General features: G+C 46.8%; 1 protein-coding gene across 1 annotated transcript in view; it reads right to left on the bottom strand.

The window, feature by feature from the left end:
- The window catches only part of LOC109422055 (sushi, von Willebrand factor type A, EGF and pentraxin domain-containing protein 1), a 238195-nt gene that overhangs the window by 4002 nt on the left and 217378 nt on the right, over window positions 1-16815 (bottom strand). The window contains exons 6-9 of the mRNA XM_019696689.3: window positions 11274-11804; window positions 10622-11215; window positions 10212-10565; window positions 9967-10146 (exon numbers count right to left, since the gene is read on the bottom strand). Of these exons, the coding sequence (XP_019552234.3) occupies window positions 9967-10146; window positions 10212-10565; window positions 10622-11215; window positions 11274-11804 (1659 nt within the window). The remainder of the gene's footprint in view (window positions 1-9966; window positions 10147-10211; window positions 10566-10621; window positions 11216-11273; window positions 11805-16815) is intronic.

Here is a 16815-nt window from a genome sequence, read left to right as displayed (position 1 = left end):
ATTTTTATATACAAAAATCGTTAAATACGTTAAGTTGAAGACATCAAACGTAAATTTAGTTAATTATCTTTGAAATGACCCAAAAATAATTAAAATTGAACTATAGATGACGAAGATATCACCAAATCACTTTTCCATGTTTTACGAAAGTGACCCCAAACTTTTGACAGATACATCATATTGAGGGGTGACCCCAAACTTTTGGTCGATGACATCAAGGATTAATTTACTTAATAACTTTTTTTCTAGATTTTTTAGCTAAGTTCTGTAAAAAGCAGTTGAAAGCTAATAGAAAATGGGTCATATTACCGCTCTCATCTTAAAATTTGGTCGACCCAACTTCCAGCGACACTGCTGTAAGTTTATATTCATTTTTTAGAAAATTTGGCAACTTTGGGTTAAGTTTACAAACAAAATTTTTTGAAAAAGTTTCTTTTAAATCATGTTCAAAGTTTCTTTGACTTATTATCTTTTGAATGAAACCTAGGGTTTTGAAATCGGATGCAAATTGGCGGAGATATGGGCCTAAAAAAATGACATGTTTTTGAGGGGGTGACCCCAAACTTTTGAACGGGAGTGTATGTACACGATTGAAATTCCTTTCAAAGGATATTTTTAAAATGCAGCAGAAGCGTAAAGTTGCCAGTAGGTATAACCAGCAAATGTTTATGATTTTTTAGGTTTTCTTTTGCTTTGAAATGTGTGATAGAATCCCTAAAATATCAGGATTTCTGAAGTATTACATTGCAGCGGAAAGTTTGAATTTGTATTAGAAACTTGCCAACTTATCATTATTTTTTAAGACGTAACGGAGGCTAATCGCAACCTGCTATGGAATAACGTGCTGGTGGGTCGCCATATTCTATGCAAATAAAAAGTGGGTCGCAGGCTGATAAAGTTTGAGAACCCCTGCTCTATGATTATACTATAGCCATCCTTTTCCAAGGACAGCAATCTTAGTGATTGGAAGAATTAATTTTACTTCCATTGCAGAATTTATTAAACGAGTCATCGTAGCCAGGAGGATGGGTACTCAAACAGCCAGAGGTAAGTGTACCGTTAATATCGCATCAGCCTACTTTCCTGGTGATGAAGAAGATGCTCCGACGTCGTCAATCTGCGAATTTGTCACCAGATGCAGACAACTCGGTTGCGATGCCAACGCTCGCCACACTGTATGGGGAAGCAATGACATCAACAAACGATGTGAGTTATTTTCAACTTTTATTGTTTTTCTCGGTGACTTCACTACTACCCAAAGTAAGAGGTACTAAGGAGAGTAATGAAAAAACTCGGTGGATAGATACGCAAGCGAACCATAAGAGAAATTGAAACTAACAGAGGGCAGATTTACAGCATGGGCGAGAATGCCGCAACACCGTACGAGAGCGAATGAGGCACGTTACAAACAGGCGCGGAACAGGCAGAACTCAGTCTTTCGGATGAAGAAGCGCCAGCAGGAAGAACGAGATCGTGAAGCGATGGAAGACCTGTACCGCGCTAAGGACACTACGAGAAGCTGAACCGCTCGTACAGAGGCTTTGTGCCACAAGCCGACATGTGCCGAGATAATCACGGAAATATTCTCACGAGCGAGCGTGAGGTGGTCGAGAGGTGGCGGCAGCATTACGATAAGCACCTCAATGGCGACGTTGCAAGTACCGAAGGTGGCGTGGTAACAGATCTAGGAGTATGTGCACAGGGCGAAAGACTTCCAGTCCCTGACCTCCAAGAGATTGAGGAGGAGGTTGGCAGGTTGAAAAACAACAAAGCCGCTGGAGCAGATCAACTACCAAGCGAGCTTCTAAAATACGGTGGAGAAGCACTGGTGAGAGCACTACACTGGGTCATTACCAAGATTTGGGAGGAAGTATTACCGGAAGAATGGATGGGAGGTATCGTGTATCCCATCTACAAAAAGGGCGACAAGTTGGATTGCGGGAACTACCGCGCGATCACACTACTGAGCGCTGCCTACAAGATACTCTCTCAAATTTTATCCCGCCGTCTATCACCGATTGCAAGAGATTTCGTGGGGCAATATCAGGCTACAACGGACAAGATGTTCGCCATCCGCCAGGTGTTGAAGAAATGACGCGAATAAAAAGTGCCCACACATCACTTGTTCATCGATTTCAAATCGGCGTATGATACAATCGATCGAAAACAGCTATGGCAGATTATGCACGAATACGGATTCCCGGATAAACTGATACGACGATGGATCGAGTGATGTGCGTAGTTCGAGTATCAGAGACACTCTCGAGTCCCTTCGAATCTCGCAGAGGGTTACGGCAAGGTGATGGTCTTTCATGCTTGCTGTTCAACATTGCTTTAGAGGGTGTAATAAGGAGAGCGGGCATAAACACGAGTGGAACGATTTTCACGAAGTCCGTTCAGCTGCTTGGTTTCGCTGATGATATTGATATTATTGTTCGTAAATTTGAGACGATGGCGGAAACGTACATCCGACTAAAGAGTGAAGCCAGGCGAATCGCATTAGTCATTAATGTGTCGAAGACAAAGTACATAATGCAAAGGGCTCCAGGAAGGAATCACCGCGCCCGCCACCCCGAATTTATATCGACGGCGATGAAATCGAGGCGGTTGAGAATTCGTGTACTTGGGCTCACTGGTGACCGCCGACAGCGACACCAGCAGAAAAATTCAGACTAAAATGGTTCTCGAGAGTCATCCGACAGGCAAAAGAAGACGTGGAGCGCAGCGAGCTAGGTGGGTCGACCAAGTGGAGGACGATCTGCGGACCCTGGACCCCGCGGAACTGGAGACAAACAGCCATGGACCGAGTGGAATGGAGACGGCTACTATGTACATCAGAGGCCACCCCGGCCTTAGCCTGATCGGTAAAGTAAGTAAGAGGGCAGACCAGCTAGCTAGGGAGGGATCTCTGGGTGCCTTGTATGGACCGGAACCCTTCTGTGGAGTACATCAAGTATTCTATCGATGGAGCTAAAAATTGGGAGGAACAGAGTGTAGAAGCAAACTGGTAATCAGAGACATTCATCGTACCAAGCGTGAAAAAGACGAACACACTACTGTAATTTAGCAAACGCGAACCGGATTGCTTACCGGGCACTGCCCATCTCGACATTTTCTATTGAAGCGCAAGAAGATTCAATCACAAGAATGCCGGTATTACTGGAACCTCGGAGCATCTACTTTGTGAGTGTAGATTTCTCTTGAGGAAGAGAGAACGTTGTTCTAGTAGATGCATCATGCATAGTCGGAGATATCAGGTGGAATGTAAATTCTAAGAAACTAGTGGCTTTCATTCTGGAAACAATTTTACAATGTAGGCTTAAAAAACACTAGTTCGCAATACCCCCGTTGGTTTGAACGACACCTCATGCAAACCAACGGGGTTCATTTTTTAATTTGAACTTCTAGTAACTCTGTGGGCATCGAAAAACACACTGATGGTAACCCTTTTTGCTGTTTTGTTTTGATTCTGCGTTCCGTTTCACCCCGTTCCATGAGCAGAATGACGTTTGAACAATTTTTAGTTTGAACGATGTGCAGATTAGAGGGGGTCAAATTAAAAAGTGTTCAGATTAGATGAGGTCAAACCAACGGGGGTAGACGGTAGTGGTGGGCGTTCCGCTCAGAACGGAGCAAAAGAACTAGATCTTTAAAATGAATGAATGAACGACAGCTCTTTTTTAAAGAACAGTAGCTCACCCGCTCACTTTGTCTAAGGGGCTGTCCATAAACCACGTGGTCATTTTTTTGGGACTTCTCAACCCCCCCCCCCCCCCCCGCGTGGTCATTTGTCCATACAAAATTTTTTATTCGTCCATACAAAATGCTCATAGGCCGACTGAGCATCATCGCGTTGACTTCTGCTGCTGTACGCAGTCGATTGGGGACTACTACGAAAGGCCGAATCACGAAAGGCCGAATCACAAAAGGCTGAATCACAAAAGACCGAAAGCACGAAAGGCCGAAGGTAACAAAAGGCCGAAGCACGAAAGGCCGAATGGAACGAAAGGCCGAAGGTAACGAAAGGCCGAATGTAACGAAAGGCCGAATGTAACGAAAGGCCGAATGTAACGAAAGGCCGAATGTAACGAAAGGCCGAAAGTAACGAAAGGCCGAATTACAAAAGTAGCCATTTTATTACTTAACCCTTTCCTTTCCATTACTTTTACCATATAACAAGAAAAAAACATTTAAGCAAATACATATTGTCCAACATAAATTCATTATACTCAAATCTTTTTGGAAGTTTGAACTGTTGTCTACAAATGTGACATGTATAGTGATAATTATACATAACATGGCATAATAAGCTTATAACAGCAGCACATAAATGATAGAAAGGCGGAATAGCTGGCCGAACAACTACGTTTGTTATATATATAGGGAAACGCTTGCTGTCCGAACTCGCTAACGCTCGTCGGACTTAAAAAAAGATAACAACTTCTGTTCGCATTATACCTAGCATACTATTGGAACTGCTGTTTTCCTTGGATTCGAGTCGACGCAATTAAGGTGCATCGGATATCGGATACTTCGGCGGCCTTCTGCCGCCTCAGTTCCTCAATCCTCCATGCGGCTACGCCGCATGGTTCACTATTATGTGCATTTTACGTTGGAGTGGGGAGTTATTTTTTAACTATTCAATTTGAGGTTATAACATGCATACATACATACATACATACAATCTTTTAATTAATAGAGTATTTGACTAAACGGAAACCGAGTGAATATGCGTTTTTCGTAATTCGGCCTTTCGTTACCTTCGGCCTTTTGTTACATTCGGCCTTTCGTTACCTTCGGCCTTTCGTGATTCGGCCTTTTCTGCTTTCGGCCTTTTGTGGTAGTTATACTGGTTTCGGCCTTTTGTGATTCGGCCTTTCGTGGTTCGGCCTTTCGTGATTCGGCCTTTTGTGTTAATCCCGTCGATTGATGATTGAAGTGGGGTGGGATTTGGTACGAACAAATAAGGTAAATTAAAGTAGGGTATTGGCTCCCTTATTAAGAATAGTGCTCCCAATTTCATCCTACACAAAACAAATGGTTGAAGGGTTGTTTGTTTTGTTTCTTATTTTTGTTTTTTTTTTTGTTAGAAAAATTAGAAGAAAAAGAACGGAATCAATTGGTACTGTAATTTATGGTGTTCGAATATTAGCGTTATATTACTGATGACACTCAGATCTTAAATAGAATAACTGCCCAAGCGGTCGATTTGCTTTTTTTTAGTTTTTCACTAGTATAATCGGGGTAAAGCCAGGGTTGTCTGATCTCGCCAGTTGACTCATTCACGATTCCATTTTCGTGGTTAATCATTTTCTTAAACAAAAAAACCTTCCAGGTACAACAGTTTACACGTAATACCTTGCAAATACTGCTCATTTGTATTCCTTCGCACTGTTGATGCTGTCCCAAGTTATTTTCTTTTGAAAATAAACGGTCACACAGAGCAGGGAAACTTTTTGAGCAAAAGAATATGTATGGTATACTGTTGGTAAAAACCGAACGATATCTATATCGCATCTAATGATTAAATCTTGCATTTTTTTAGACACTTGTGTTCAATTTACATAATAAATAAAAAGTGAGCGGATGAGCCGTTCAAATGAACTAGCTCACCTTAATGAGCGGAGTAGCTCTGAGCCGCTCACTAAAGTGAGTCATTTTGCCCACCACTAGTTCGCAATACTAGCGGAGTGGGTGTACTAATGTACTGTATAAAGTACTGGGGTTCACCACCCTAGATCAATTAATGATCGCAGTTGTTGTGTTACCCCCGCAGGAAAAGAAAAGAAGAAAGGAAAAAAGCGACAACTATCGCGAGTAGGCAGGACCCAAGAAAGGATAAGCCCCAAAAAGTAAACCCCCAGATGGTCAGATAACAGCCGGAACACGGCCAGAAAAAATACTAAAAATGGAAGGGGAAAAGAAGAGAGTGAGAACTAAGGCTAATTTAGCCCGCAAGCGCTAGTATTCAAGACCGAGGTGACAAAGTACACACAAGTGGCGAATGCCGGCTCTCGTCGATAAACGCGAAAGTGAAAAGCATCCCACGCACCAGAACGAGAGAAATAATCATGGTCCTGAAGAAGGTGGTGGGGCAAAAAGGCACAACCTGTAAGGCGCTAGTCCAAGACGAACTCAAGCCAAACTTTACCAAACACGTATCTAACAAAATACACGAACGGAGAAAAACGGAGGGGAAGTTCGCTGTTCCCATAGCAACTCATACATTGAGCATTTTAGGGACGTGAAAAATCCAAATATTTTTTCACAAATCATCCCAAAAGATGAGTGATACAAGTAGCCCTTAACGAAATTCAACGCCTCATGTGGAAAACTCTGTTTTGTTTACATATGGGGGCTGTCCATAAACTACGTAGACTCTGAGGGGGGACGGGGGGGGTCTGGCCAAAGTCTACGGTCCTTACAAATTTCGAAAATTTTGTATGGACGAAAGTCTACGAGGGGGGAGGGAGGGGTCTGAGATTGCCAAAATTGAGTCTACGTAGTTTATGGATAGCGCCATGTTACATATGGTGTTTGGTAAAGTTAGGCTTGAACTGGGCTTAGAGGTACAGATCACAGCCCTGCCGATGATGGCGACTCTCAAGTGCATAAACCGAGATAATATGAGATAACCGAGCTCGTAGACGTCCTTAAACAGCAGTTCGAAATGAATGTACCAAATCATCCTACCAAGTACCTTAAGCAAAATCTGCTGAAACTCAACAAGTCGCTAGCTCTGGCCAAGAAGGAGTACGACCTTCTGTCCAAAGAGTGGAGTGCGATCGGTGCGCGTAACGAGAAGCTGTCCAGGTTCACCCTAGCTTTTACTTTGCTGGAAGCTCGGCGATGGCGCATGAAACGATGCTGCTTGCCGGAGTCATAAGGGAGAGAGTGAATCGTCTTACCGAAACGTGTCGGAAGGGCGCGACCCGACCGACAGAATCCAGTTGACCGTCGAGGAAGCAAGGAACAGTCAACGATAGTAGCCATGTTCCTAAGCCGATTACAAAGCGCGCAAGAGGCAAGGAAACTAAGTCCTAAGTGGTCAACCTCAAGAATACCAGGAGCCAACCGGACCAAGGGAAGGAAAGCCCTTGGTTGACAATAGGAAAACGGGAATACATTGAGAAACAAGGCTAAGCCAGCCCGCAAGCGCGATACGAAGACCGCGTTGGTCTTCAAGACCGAGGCGGACACGTACGCCGACACGTTGAGGGCCATGCGAGACAAAAATCGACTCTCGGCGTAGGGTGCGGATATAAAAAGCATCCGGCGCACCAGGAAGGGTGAGATGATGATGTTGCTAAAGAATGAGGCGACTATAAAAGGCACCTCCTACAAGGTAGTAGCCCAAGAGGACCTGGGCGATAAGGAGATGAGAGCTCCGACGGCGAAGGCGACTCTCCAGTGCAAAAGCTGAGATAACCGAAGCTGACGAGCTCGCAGCAGCCCTTTGTGCAGCAGTGCGAAATCTATGTACCAAGTGCATCAATCTGTCTACGAAGAGGCCCCGCAGATACCCAGATCAGATCACCGCGGTTAAGCTTCCAGTAGAGGAGGTTAACAAGGTGCCCGCAGTCGGGAGTGCACGGCGAACAGTGGCAATGCTACGGATGGGCCCCAATGTCTAAGTAGCTTGACCAATACATCAACCCCAAGAGTATGGGCTCTTCATGATTCTACGGCCAAGTTGAACGTGGATGTCGTGAACGTAGGCGCCAAAATACCTACAGTAAACACTGTGCAGAGTCCATCATCGATATGACCTTTTGGAGTCCAAATCTAAACCCTAACTCAGACACGAGGGTTGATGATGGGTACACACATACTGACCACCCGACACTGATCAAATGACGGAGGAAGACGGCCTCAGTCAAAGCCATCGGTAGCCATCGCGGAGGCTGACCACGCGCTCCAACAAACCATTATTTGTAGAGCGATTGATCAAGCGATTGAATACCGATCATCAGTCTAGTGAAGACCTAGTTGGAACTCTCCGACGCGCGCGCGACACCGCAATGCTAAGACGATCTTTATCTTTATCTTTATTTGGAGCAGGGAAAAGTCCCTTTGAGTAGAACAGCATACATATATGTAGATCTTCATCAAAATCCAAATCTATCCAAGAATGGGCGCCGACCTCAGTGTGCTTGCTGTGCTCGGAAATCGCGAGGCTCCGCGCATCTTGCCTTTGCCTAAGGAGAAGTTCTACCCGACAATGATATAACGGAGCGAAATGAAGCCTACACGGCGGCTAAGCTGGTCCAGATCAAGGAGATTAAGAGGACGAGCTTCGATCATCTCTTCCAGACAGCTAACACGTCAGACAGAACCTGGATTTACTGGCCAAATACGGGAAGTCACCCGTCGGCGTAGGTACATTCCGTTTGCTGGACACAACCGGGAAGCTGTTGGAGTGGATTATTCTTTGGAGGCTGACGGTCTACACATAGAGGTCGGATGACTCGGCTTGTTATCTAGTTTGGCTTCTGGAAATGACAATCGACAGTGGACGCTATCAGGTCAGTGACCCAGTAGCCGAGTTAGCGTTCCAAAAGAAGTGATTGTCAGCTAGCCCCTTATCGAGAGCTCCATACTTCACCTAGGTCCTAGGAGTTCCAGAAAACCAATGCCGGATCCTAGAGAGAGAGCGGGGGTTTCACGGTCAATCCTTGGGTCGATCCCGGGTCCGGTATTATGCAACGCGGCTCTGCCGCCGGCTTCATGAAACTAGCATCCTGTGAAGTAGCTGTGCCCGGCTGGGGATGCCTCTAATAGTTCTACAGCGATCTTACATCTTTTACATCTACAGTCAAATGGTCAGGCTGAAAGGTTCGTGGGCATATTCAAGAGGGCGCTGAAGATGATCCAGGAGAGGAAATTCGGCGTTGGACGCTTCTTTTCGATGCAATGTTTAGCTGACGCATCAGGACTAGTCTTCACCAGAGCGTCCACCAAGTGACAAGCAGGAAACCCGAAGGAGCATTGGGCACCTGGAACTGTGTGTGAAATGATTGACATTGGTGATGTATACCATTTGGGTTGAAGATCAGCGGATGTCCCGAGAGTCAACCAGATGCGCAGTTGTGTTGGTAGTTCTCAGTAGGCAGCACTACCTCTAGATGTTCTTCTGGATGCGTGGATCTTTCCGAGATCTGCGCCGCTAATCTCCATCTTTGTTCTCGACGCATTCGTCTAGCGAGTCCCATCATTGCCACTTGTGCCGTCTATGCCCCCCCCCCCCCCCCTTCATCATCGTCATCTGTGCCTGCTACGTCACAATTTCTAAGGTTCACATCGGTAGATAGTGAACAAGTTACTCCGGTACAGTTTCCGCCAAGGTCATCCCTAGTTCGAAGGCCTACGCAGTGGTTCAACCCGTACCATCTCTATCGAGAAGGGGGATATTGGTGACAACTGGAATGCGGATTGTCCTTATCTATGGACTCAAGGAATAGCTAGGTTGGTCACAAACAAAAGGTAGTCCAGAATATGCTACGTAGGTCGTGCCAATGCCCTAAGGTCAAACTCGATACTTGTGTTGAACAGTTGATCTCGCGTATGACGCCTTCTGTCTAGACTCTAGCGGACTAGTAAAGTAAAGCTAGATTACGATCACAAAACAGAAGTGCTTCTCGTCGGTAACTGTTAAGCAGTTCAATGAATGCCAGGATATCTAAAAGCAGTAAGAAGCGTTTTAAGGCGAGCGAAGCAAGCTCAATACTCAGGTCATAGCGCAGAGAACGAAGCGTGATCAAAGAGTTTTAAACAGTGCCTCATTTTGATTCATGGCCAAGCGAATCGCGAGTGCCTACAAAGCTATTCCAACGCGACAGAGGAAGTACCTATGCGTGATCGCCGTAATGGCTTTCATCGTTATTACCCTGATTGAGCATATCGAGCGCTACCAATACAGGCAGTAATAAAAAACGGTAGGACCCGTAGGTTCAGCCAAATACTCACATTCGCAACGTGGCTCTTCGCCGCTCCATTTGCCATCATCCATGCACTTCCTCAGGTACGGCCCGATGCGGTTGTAGTGCGGAACGCAGTGGTACTCAGCCGATCCACCGTACACGGTGGAATCGTTGACTACGATCACCCTTCCATTCTCGATGTCCGCCGGCCGACCACAGTCGATCACTGAAAATAGAGTTCCCGCATAAATTCCAACGGTTCAGAATTGTATAAAGATTAATCTAACTTACACTTGCACACCGGATTCCGTCCGGACCACACGCCCGTATTCTGGCACGTTCTCGTTCCGTTGCCGACCATATACCTACCCTTGGCGCAGCTGAACTTGGCCGACGTTCCGACTTTCCGGCTACCCAAATCCACCACCAAATTGTCGCTCAGATTCGGCTCATCACAGGTGATCTCCACACAGGCCGGCGATTCGTGACTCCAGCTTCCGTCCTCCATGCATAACCGCCGGGACACTCCGTCCAGTTTGAAGTTGGCGTCGCACTCGTACAGTGCTGCCGCTCCGTAATACGTGGCATTCGTGGCCAACGTGACCCGTCCGTGTTGGGTCGATGGCGGCGCTTGGCAGTCAACGTCTAGAAATAGGTCAAGAATTAATATCTCAAAAGTTGAAGTTCGGTGGAACACTTACAGACACACTCGGGAATCTCCCCGCTCCAGAGCCCGTTCTCCTCGCAGGTGATCAACGGTTCGCCAACGATCTTGTAACCTCGTTCGCATCTATATTTGGCCAGCGCACCGATCTTGTACGTCTGCACGCTGTTCGCTGCCACATCTGACGTTCGGATCAACGTCCGGCCGTACATCCGATCGTTTCCTGTGACGCTGAGAATGCTATGCGGAGCGAATGTCGGTTCCGGGCAACGGATCTCCTCGCAGCGTGGCGCCGCATCGCTCCACAAGCCACTCTCCAGGCAGATCCGCTTGGGACTACCGCTCAGTCGGTGCGAGTTCGCACACGAGTACAGGACCTCCGATCCGAGGAAGGTCGTGTTCTGTAGGTATCTGTGTGATCCAAAAGGTATGGGGGTAAGCGGGCCGCAGTCCACGTATTCGCAGTCGGGAGCTTCCCCGCTCCAATGGCCGGATTCAAGGCAAGTAAGGGTGTCCTCACCGCGCAGAATGTGACCCGGATCGCAGTGGTACTGGATGGACGAGTGGATGTTGTAGTCGTAACCGACCACGTAGGATCCGGGTGGGACGTGGGGCGTTTCACAGGTGATCACTGTAAGAAATTACAATTTGGTCAACGATTCTATAGAATACGCTACAAAACGACTTACGTTCACAAGCGGGAGCACTTCCGGACCACTTGCCATCCTTGGTGCAGAACAGTTCCTGTGGTCCCACCAGCCAGTAGTCATCGTCGCAGAAGTACCGCACCATGGACCCCACGGTCGTCGAATCATTGACCAGCAGCATATTACCTCGATCCGGCCGAGCAGGCATTCCACAATCAACGAACCTACAAACCGGCGTCTTACCTGTCCAGTTTCCCCCCAGACCGCACGACAACACTGGTTCTCCAATAAGGACAAACCCATAGTCGCACGCATACACCGCCGTAGATCCAGCCCTCCGTCCCGAAACCTTGATGGATCCGCCCGTGATTGGGGGCGGTTCCGGACACCAGTCGACCAAACATTTCGGATCCGCTCCGGACCAACCCTCGATGCCGCAGGTACGGTTCTCGTTTCCTATTAGAGTGTAGTTTTCGTGGCACGTGTAGGTGGCTTTGACGCCGAAGCTGGTGCGTTGCTCCGACAGGATGATGCCGCCGTGATCGATCGGTGGTAACGGTCCGCAATCGACGTCTAGAAATAAGGAAGGATGCATTGGATTAACTGTGAGAATATAGATACCTAGTTTTCAAAATCTTAATGGAACAGATTCTCCTAGAATTGATAGAAAACCTATACATATTAATAAAAGCAAAAGTACCTATTACATTTTCAAACCTTTTTTTGAAGGTATTACAGCATCAATTTTACTATGTTTGAGCTTTCTTTAGAAATTCCTGCATTCTTCTGAAGATCGCTTCAAGTAGAGTAGCTACACCAAGCTGGAAGCGCAGTTGAAATTGGGAGAGGAGACAACAAGATCAAGCCACAGACAAACAGACGTAACACTACGAACATTTTTCGATTCATATCATAGTCCTGGAAACCTGTTCGCCTAATACTAAAAGGACTGAGTTTGGCCGACCATGAACTAGGTGGCGGTAGTGGGCAAACGTCAAACTCGAACAAAAACATTGCGAGCGCCACGGGTGGGTAGTTGGCCAACTATCAAATCTTTAAATAGACCGTTAATTCGGTGTACGATGGGAAATGTCGGAGTGTTACGTCTGTTTGTCTGTGATCAAGCGATACGTCGAGAAGAAGTTCTGTTGGGCTGGATGCACTAAACGCTGCACATGGCCACGGCAGTTACGCAGTTCCGTGAGACAGACCTTATGTCTCGGCACCGAATACCAAAGCCGCAGAAGTCCTTTCGACCAACAAATGCAACAAGCATCCAAAACCAGAATATTTTGTCTACAGTTTACTGTGTAGGAATTCTGTTGTGGTGGCTGTGGACAAGACGCTAAGGTTGTGGACGCGCTTTCAAGGAGACGATATACGTCGCACACTGCTCAGCATACAATAACCTTCGTGGATGCTACGTTTAGAAAACTGGATCACCACATTGCGGACCAAGATAGGTAGATTAACACAGTGCAAGCAGGGGAATCGATCAACGAGGCTAGTTCGTTATGTTGTTGAAATTGTGAAGCCCGCAGAACTCCGAGATCTCACAGAAGTCATCATAACAGAGATCCTCGACACCCATGTACAGCTGTTGAGTGCTCTTGCGAAACGATTGCGACGTTATGGAAAATGTTCGAAGCGGAAGAAACAAAACCGGGTGTTCTACATATACGAATGGGAGTTCTATAACTGCATTCGAAACGACAAGATTGATATTGATAATCGGAGATTGGTGACATCACACAGTTCTGGGCCAATCTATGGGAGAACCCTGTCCAACACAGCGACGATGGAATGTGGTTGGCAGAAGAAGAGCGACAGTATAATGGAGTTGGAGACATGACCGCGGTTATGGCAAACGCGTATGGTATACGTGAGGCTACGCGGTTTACTAGAAACTGGGCTGCAGTATAACCCGAAACACGGCTGATCCAGCAAAATACAGGAAAATAACATGCCTTTCGGGCCCATATAGCCGAGGCGGTAAACGCACGGGTATTCAGCATGACCATGCTGAGGGTGACGGGTTCGATTCCCGGTCGGTCCAGGATCTTTTCGTAAAGGAAATTTCCTTGACTTCCTTGGGCATAGAGTATCTTCGTGCCTGCCACACGATATACACATGCAAAATGGTCATTGGCAGAGGAAGCTCTCAGTTAAAAAAACTGTGGAAGTGCTCATAGAACACTAAGCTGAGAAGCAGGCTTTGTCCCAGTGAGGACGTTACGCCAAGAAGAGAGAGAGAGAGAACATGCCTTTCGAGTGTGTGCAAAGTATTGCCGTCAGTCATAGCGAGGAGGATACAAGACCGCTGCATTGTGGCAGGAAATCGAGCCAACTTTGGACTCCGCAGAACTCTACGATCGAACAAAACTCGCCGTCACACGAATTTAACTATCTACAAAACGCTGATTAGACCGGTAGTCCTCTTCCTCTATGAGTACGAAACATGGACTCTACGTGCAGAGGACCAACGCGCCCTTGGAGTTTTCGAACAGAAGGTGTTGCGAACCATCTACGGCGGAGTGCAGATGGAAGGCGAAACTTGGAGAAGGCTAATTAACAACGAGCTGCATCAGTTGCTGAGAGAACCAACCATCGTCCACACCGCGAAAATCGGAAGGCTACGGTGGGCGGGTCACGTCATCAGGATGTCGGATTGCAACCCGATTAAAATGGTTCTCGATAGCCACCCGACCGGTACAAAAAGACGTGGAGCGCAGCGAGCTAGGTGGGTCGACCAAGTGGAGGACGATTTGCGGACCCTTCACAGAGTGCGGAACTGGAGACAGGGATGGCATGCTCCTCAGTGTGGGTGCAAGTGTGCGCGGTTTTAATATGAAAATGAGCTGCACTGTGCACATTTTCACTGCGCAATGCCATCCCTGACTGGAGACGCACAGCCATGGACCGAGTGGAATGGAACCGACTACTACGTACAGCAGAGGACACTTAGGCCTTAGTCTGACCAGTAAGGTAAGTATACAAGACCGCTGCGATGCCAACAACGTGATGACCGACGAACAAAAAGAGTGTCGTAAGAACACGCAAGGCTGCAAAGATCAGGTCATCATAGATGCAGTCATTGTGGGTCAAACCACCGAGCAGAGTAGTGGAACCTGAGCATGGCATACATCGACTACAAGAAAGCGTATGACTCAGTGCCGCACTCGTACCTTGTCAAGGTACTGCAGTTAGTATAGTTGTACAAGGTTGGCGGGAACGGCATCAGGTTGATGCAACACGCGTTGTTGATGTGAAGCACGCCCCTACAAATAACCGACGGAACAGCTGTGTTGTTTTCTGGAGCCCTCAGCATCAGGAGAGGGAGCATTCCAAGGCGATACCTTTAGTCCGCTATGGTTCTGGCTCCAGCAGAGAACCCCCATGGAGAAAAAGTACAAGAATTACCCAAATCTTCTTTGAGGACGTCCTGATGCTGTTTGCGGAATCAGTACAGACGATGTATTAACTGTAACCAGGGACAAGTACTGGATGCCAGCTGTTTCCGCGTCAACGAACAGAAGTACATTCGGAATATGGTTAAAGGCGAAGACCTCGAGGCGCTAGAACGAGCAGTACGAGTGGCGTTCACCAAGCACCGAATGCGCCACCCAATGTCGTCCATCGAGATAGTTACCCTGACACGCACAGTAGGAGGAAAAGGCATCACCGATATCCAGCCACTTTGTGTCTTCCACATCCAGCCGCTACGGTGGCCATATTTCATAGAAAATCAGAACCATCACCAAATGTACCGAACTAGGGTATCGCGCTACTTGGGCGGTGGTTTTCTTCGTCTGTTATTTTCGTCTGTTTTCCACTGTAACTCGGTCAATTTTGAACCGACTGACTTGAAATTTTGTACACGGGTAGATACTATACCTATCTCACCGCATTCCAAAAATTGTGTCAATTGGTTCAAGATTGACTGAGTTATAGTGGAAAACAGACGAATATAGAAGCCACCGCCCAAGTAGCGCGATTCCCTATCTGTGAAGCTACAACGATTATAGCGTCCTGCATCTGACGCAGCAAGATTATCACCTGAACTGCGACATAAAGACCGTTGACGAGATGATCGTAACGTGGACGTAGAAGAAGCTGCATGGTACAAACCCCCCATCAAGATCAACTGGAGCTCAAGAACATTGATATCACAGCGTCGAACGCGTGGCTGCTGCGGGTGTACCCCTTCTCGGAAACAGAAGCTTCTATGATAGCCATCTAGCGCCAGTGAATTGTGACGAAGAATTATCGGCGGTACATATTGCAAGAAGGTTCTGATCATCGCAAACCGCGAAGAAAGCATGGACGACTCTCCAGAACTATCACCAAAGGGAACGTCCATAAATTACGTCACGCTTTGAGGGGGGAGGGGGGGTTCAGAAAAGTGTGACAACATCGGAAGCTCTCGTGAAACACATATTGTCCGAGAGGGAATTTTCGTTGCCCCAAAAGGACTGGACGACTGTAACTCGAAAGATTTACACGGCCATAGTGATTCCCAATTACTGAACAAGCTCAGTAGCATCAGACCCATCGAGCTGGGTCTCAGGGCCGGCAACATATGAAAATCAAGACAGTTCACATTTCTAAATATTAATTGCATATATTGAACTTCTAGTGTGGCGAGTGAGTGTGGGTTTGATATCTCTGTTTGGCCTGTAAGCGAGACAAATGGTCGGTACTCACTGCTGCTGCAGACTCTGTCTTCGCGTTGGCCCACACGGCTGCTCCTACCCTACTGTGTGGCCCGAATCTCCTCACTGGGATAGCTTAGGATTGGTGGGTTTGGGCCGGTACTCGACCAATGGATACCATAATGCGTTACTGGGAGGAATTCGGGCATCAGGCCGATTCAATTCATTGATGACCCAGGACGGGACTGGAATGACCTTGCCGAGAGAAGTCACTCCTTTAAAAACAACGACATGTGGGAATTGTTCTGCAGTGGACGATGGCGGTTCCTTAACTATATACTCGAAAGCCATATTGACATCCGATTTGCCCTGTGTGGCCGTTCTATATCACGAATGCGAATTAGAATGAAGGTTCTGAACAGATTCTGGTAAGTCTCCCAAAATCATCACAACGTCCCGCAGAATTTCCCTACGCGTGTAGCCAGATTTCTGCAAGAGCTTCCAGTGGGTGGTGGGGACTCATTCTGATGCACACCGGTTTGGGCAGAATCAAGGCTAAAATCATAGGTAAAAATTAAAATGCGATAATAACCTGTTGTTCAAATCAACATGGAATTGTCCCCTATCACATATATCACACTTTTTGTATAAGTTTCAAAGCTGTGTTTGGCCATCACAGCTGAAGTGATTACTGACAACAACAGGCAATAAAAGGTTTGTTTCAGTGAGCCAGCAAAGCATGAGTAATTAGGTCCACACACTGTCAGTCAGTTTGCTAGTCGCGAGAAAAAGGTTTGCCATTTCTCTTTATTCGCATTTTTGTTTAATTGCTTGCACCGGACAGGGCGGACAAACGACTGATCAGCATCACGAGGATTATCAGAACAAAAAAAAAAAAACAAAAAGAATCATGTCTTCATCCGGAATCAAAC

Source organism: Aedes albopictus, chromosome 1, assembly GCF_035046485.1.
Source record: "Aedes albopictus strain Foshan chromosome 1, AalbF5, whole genome shotgun sequence".
In the NCBI taxonomy this organism is placed as follows: Eukaryota; Metazoa; Arthropoda; class Insecta; order Diptera; family Culicidae; genus Aedes; species Aedes albopictus.
This window is presented reverse-complemented; position numbering and strand designations above follow the sequence as displayed.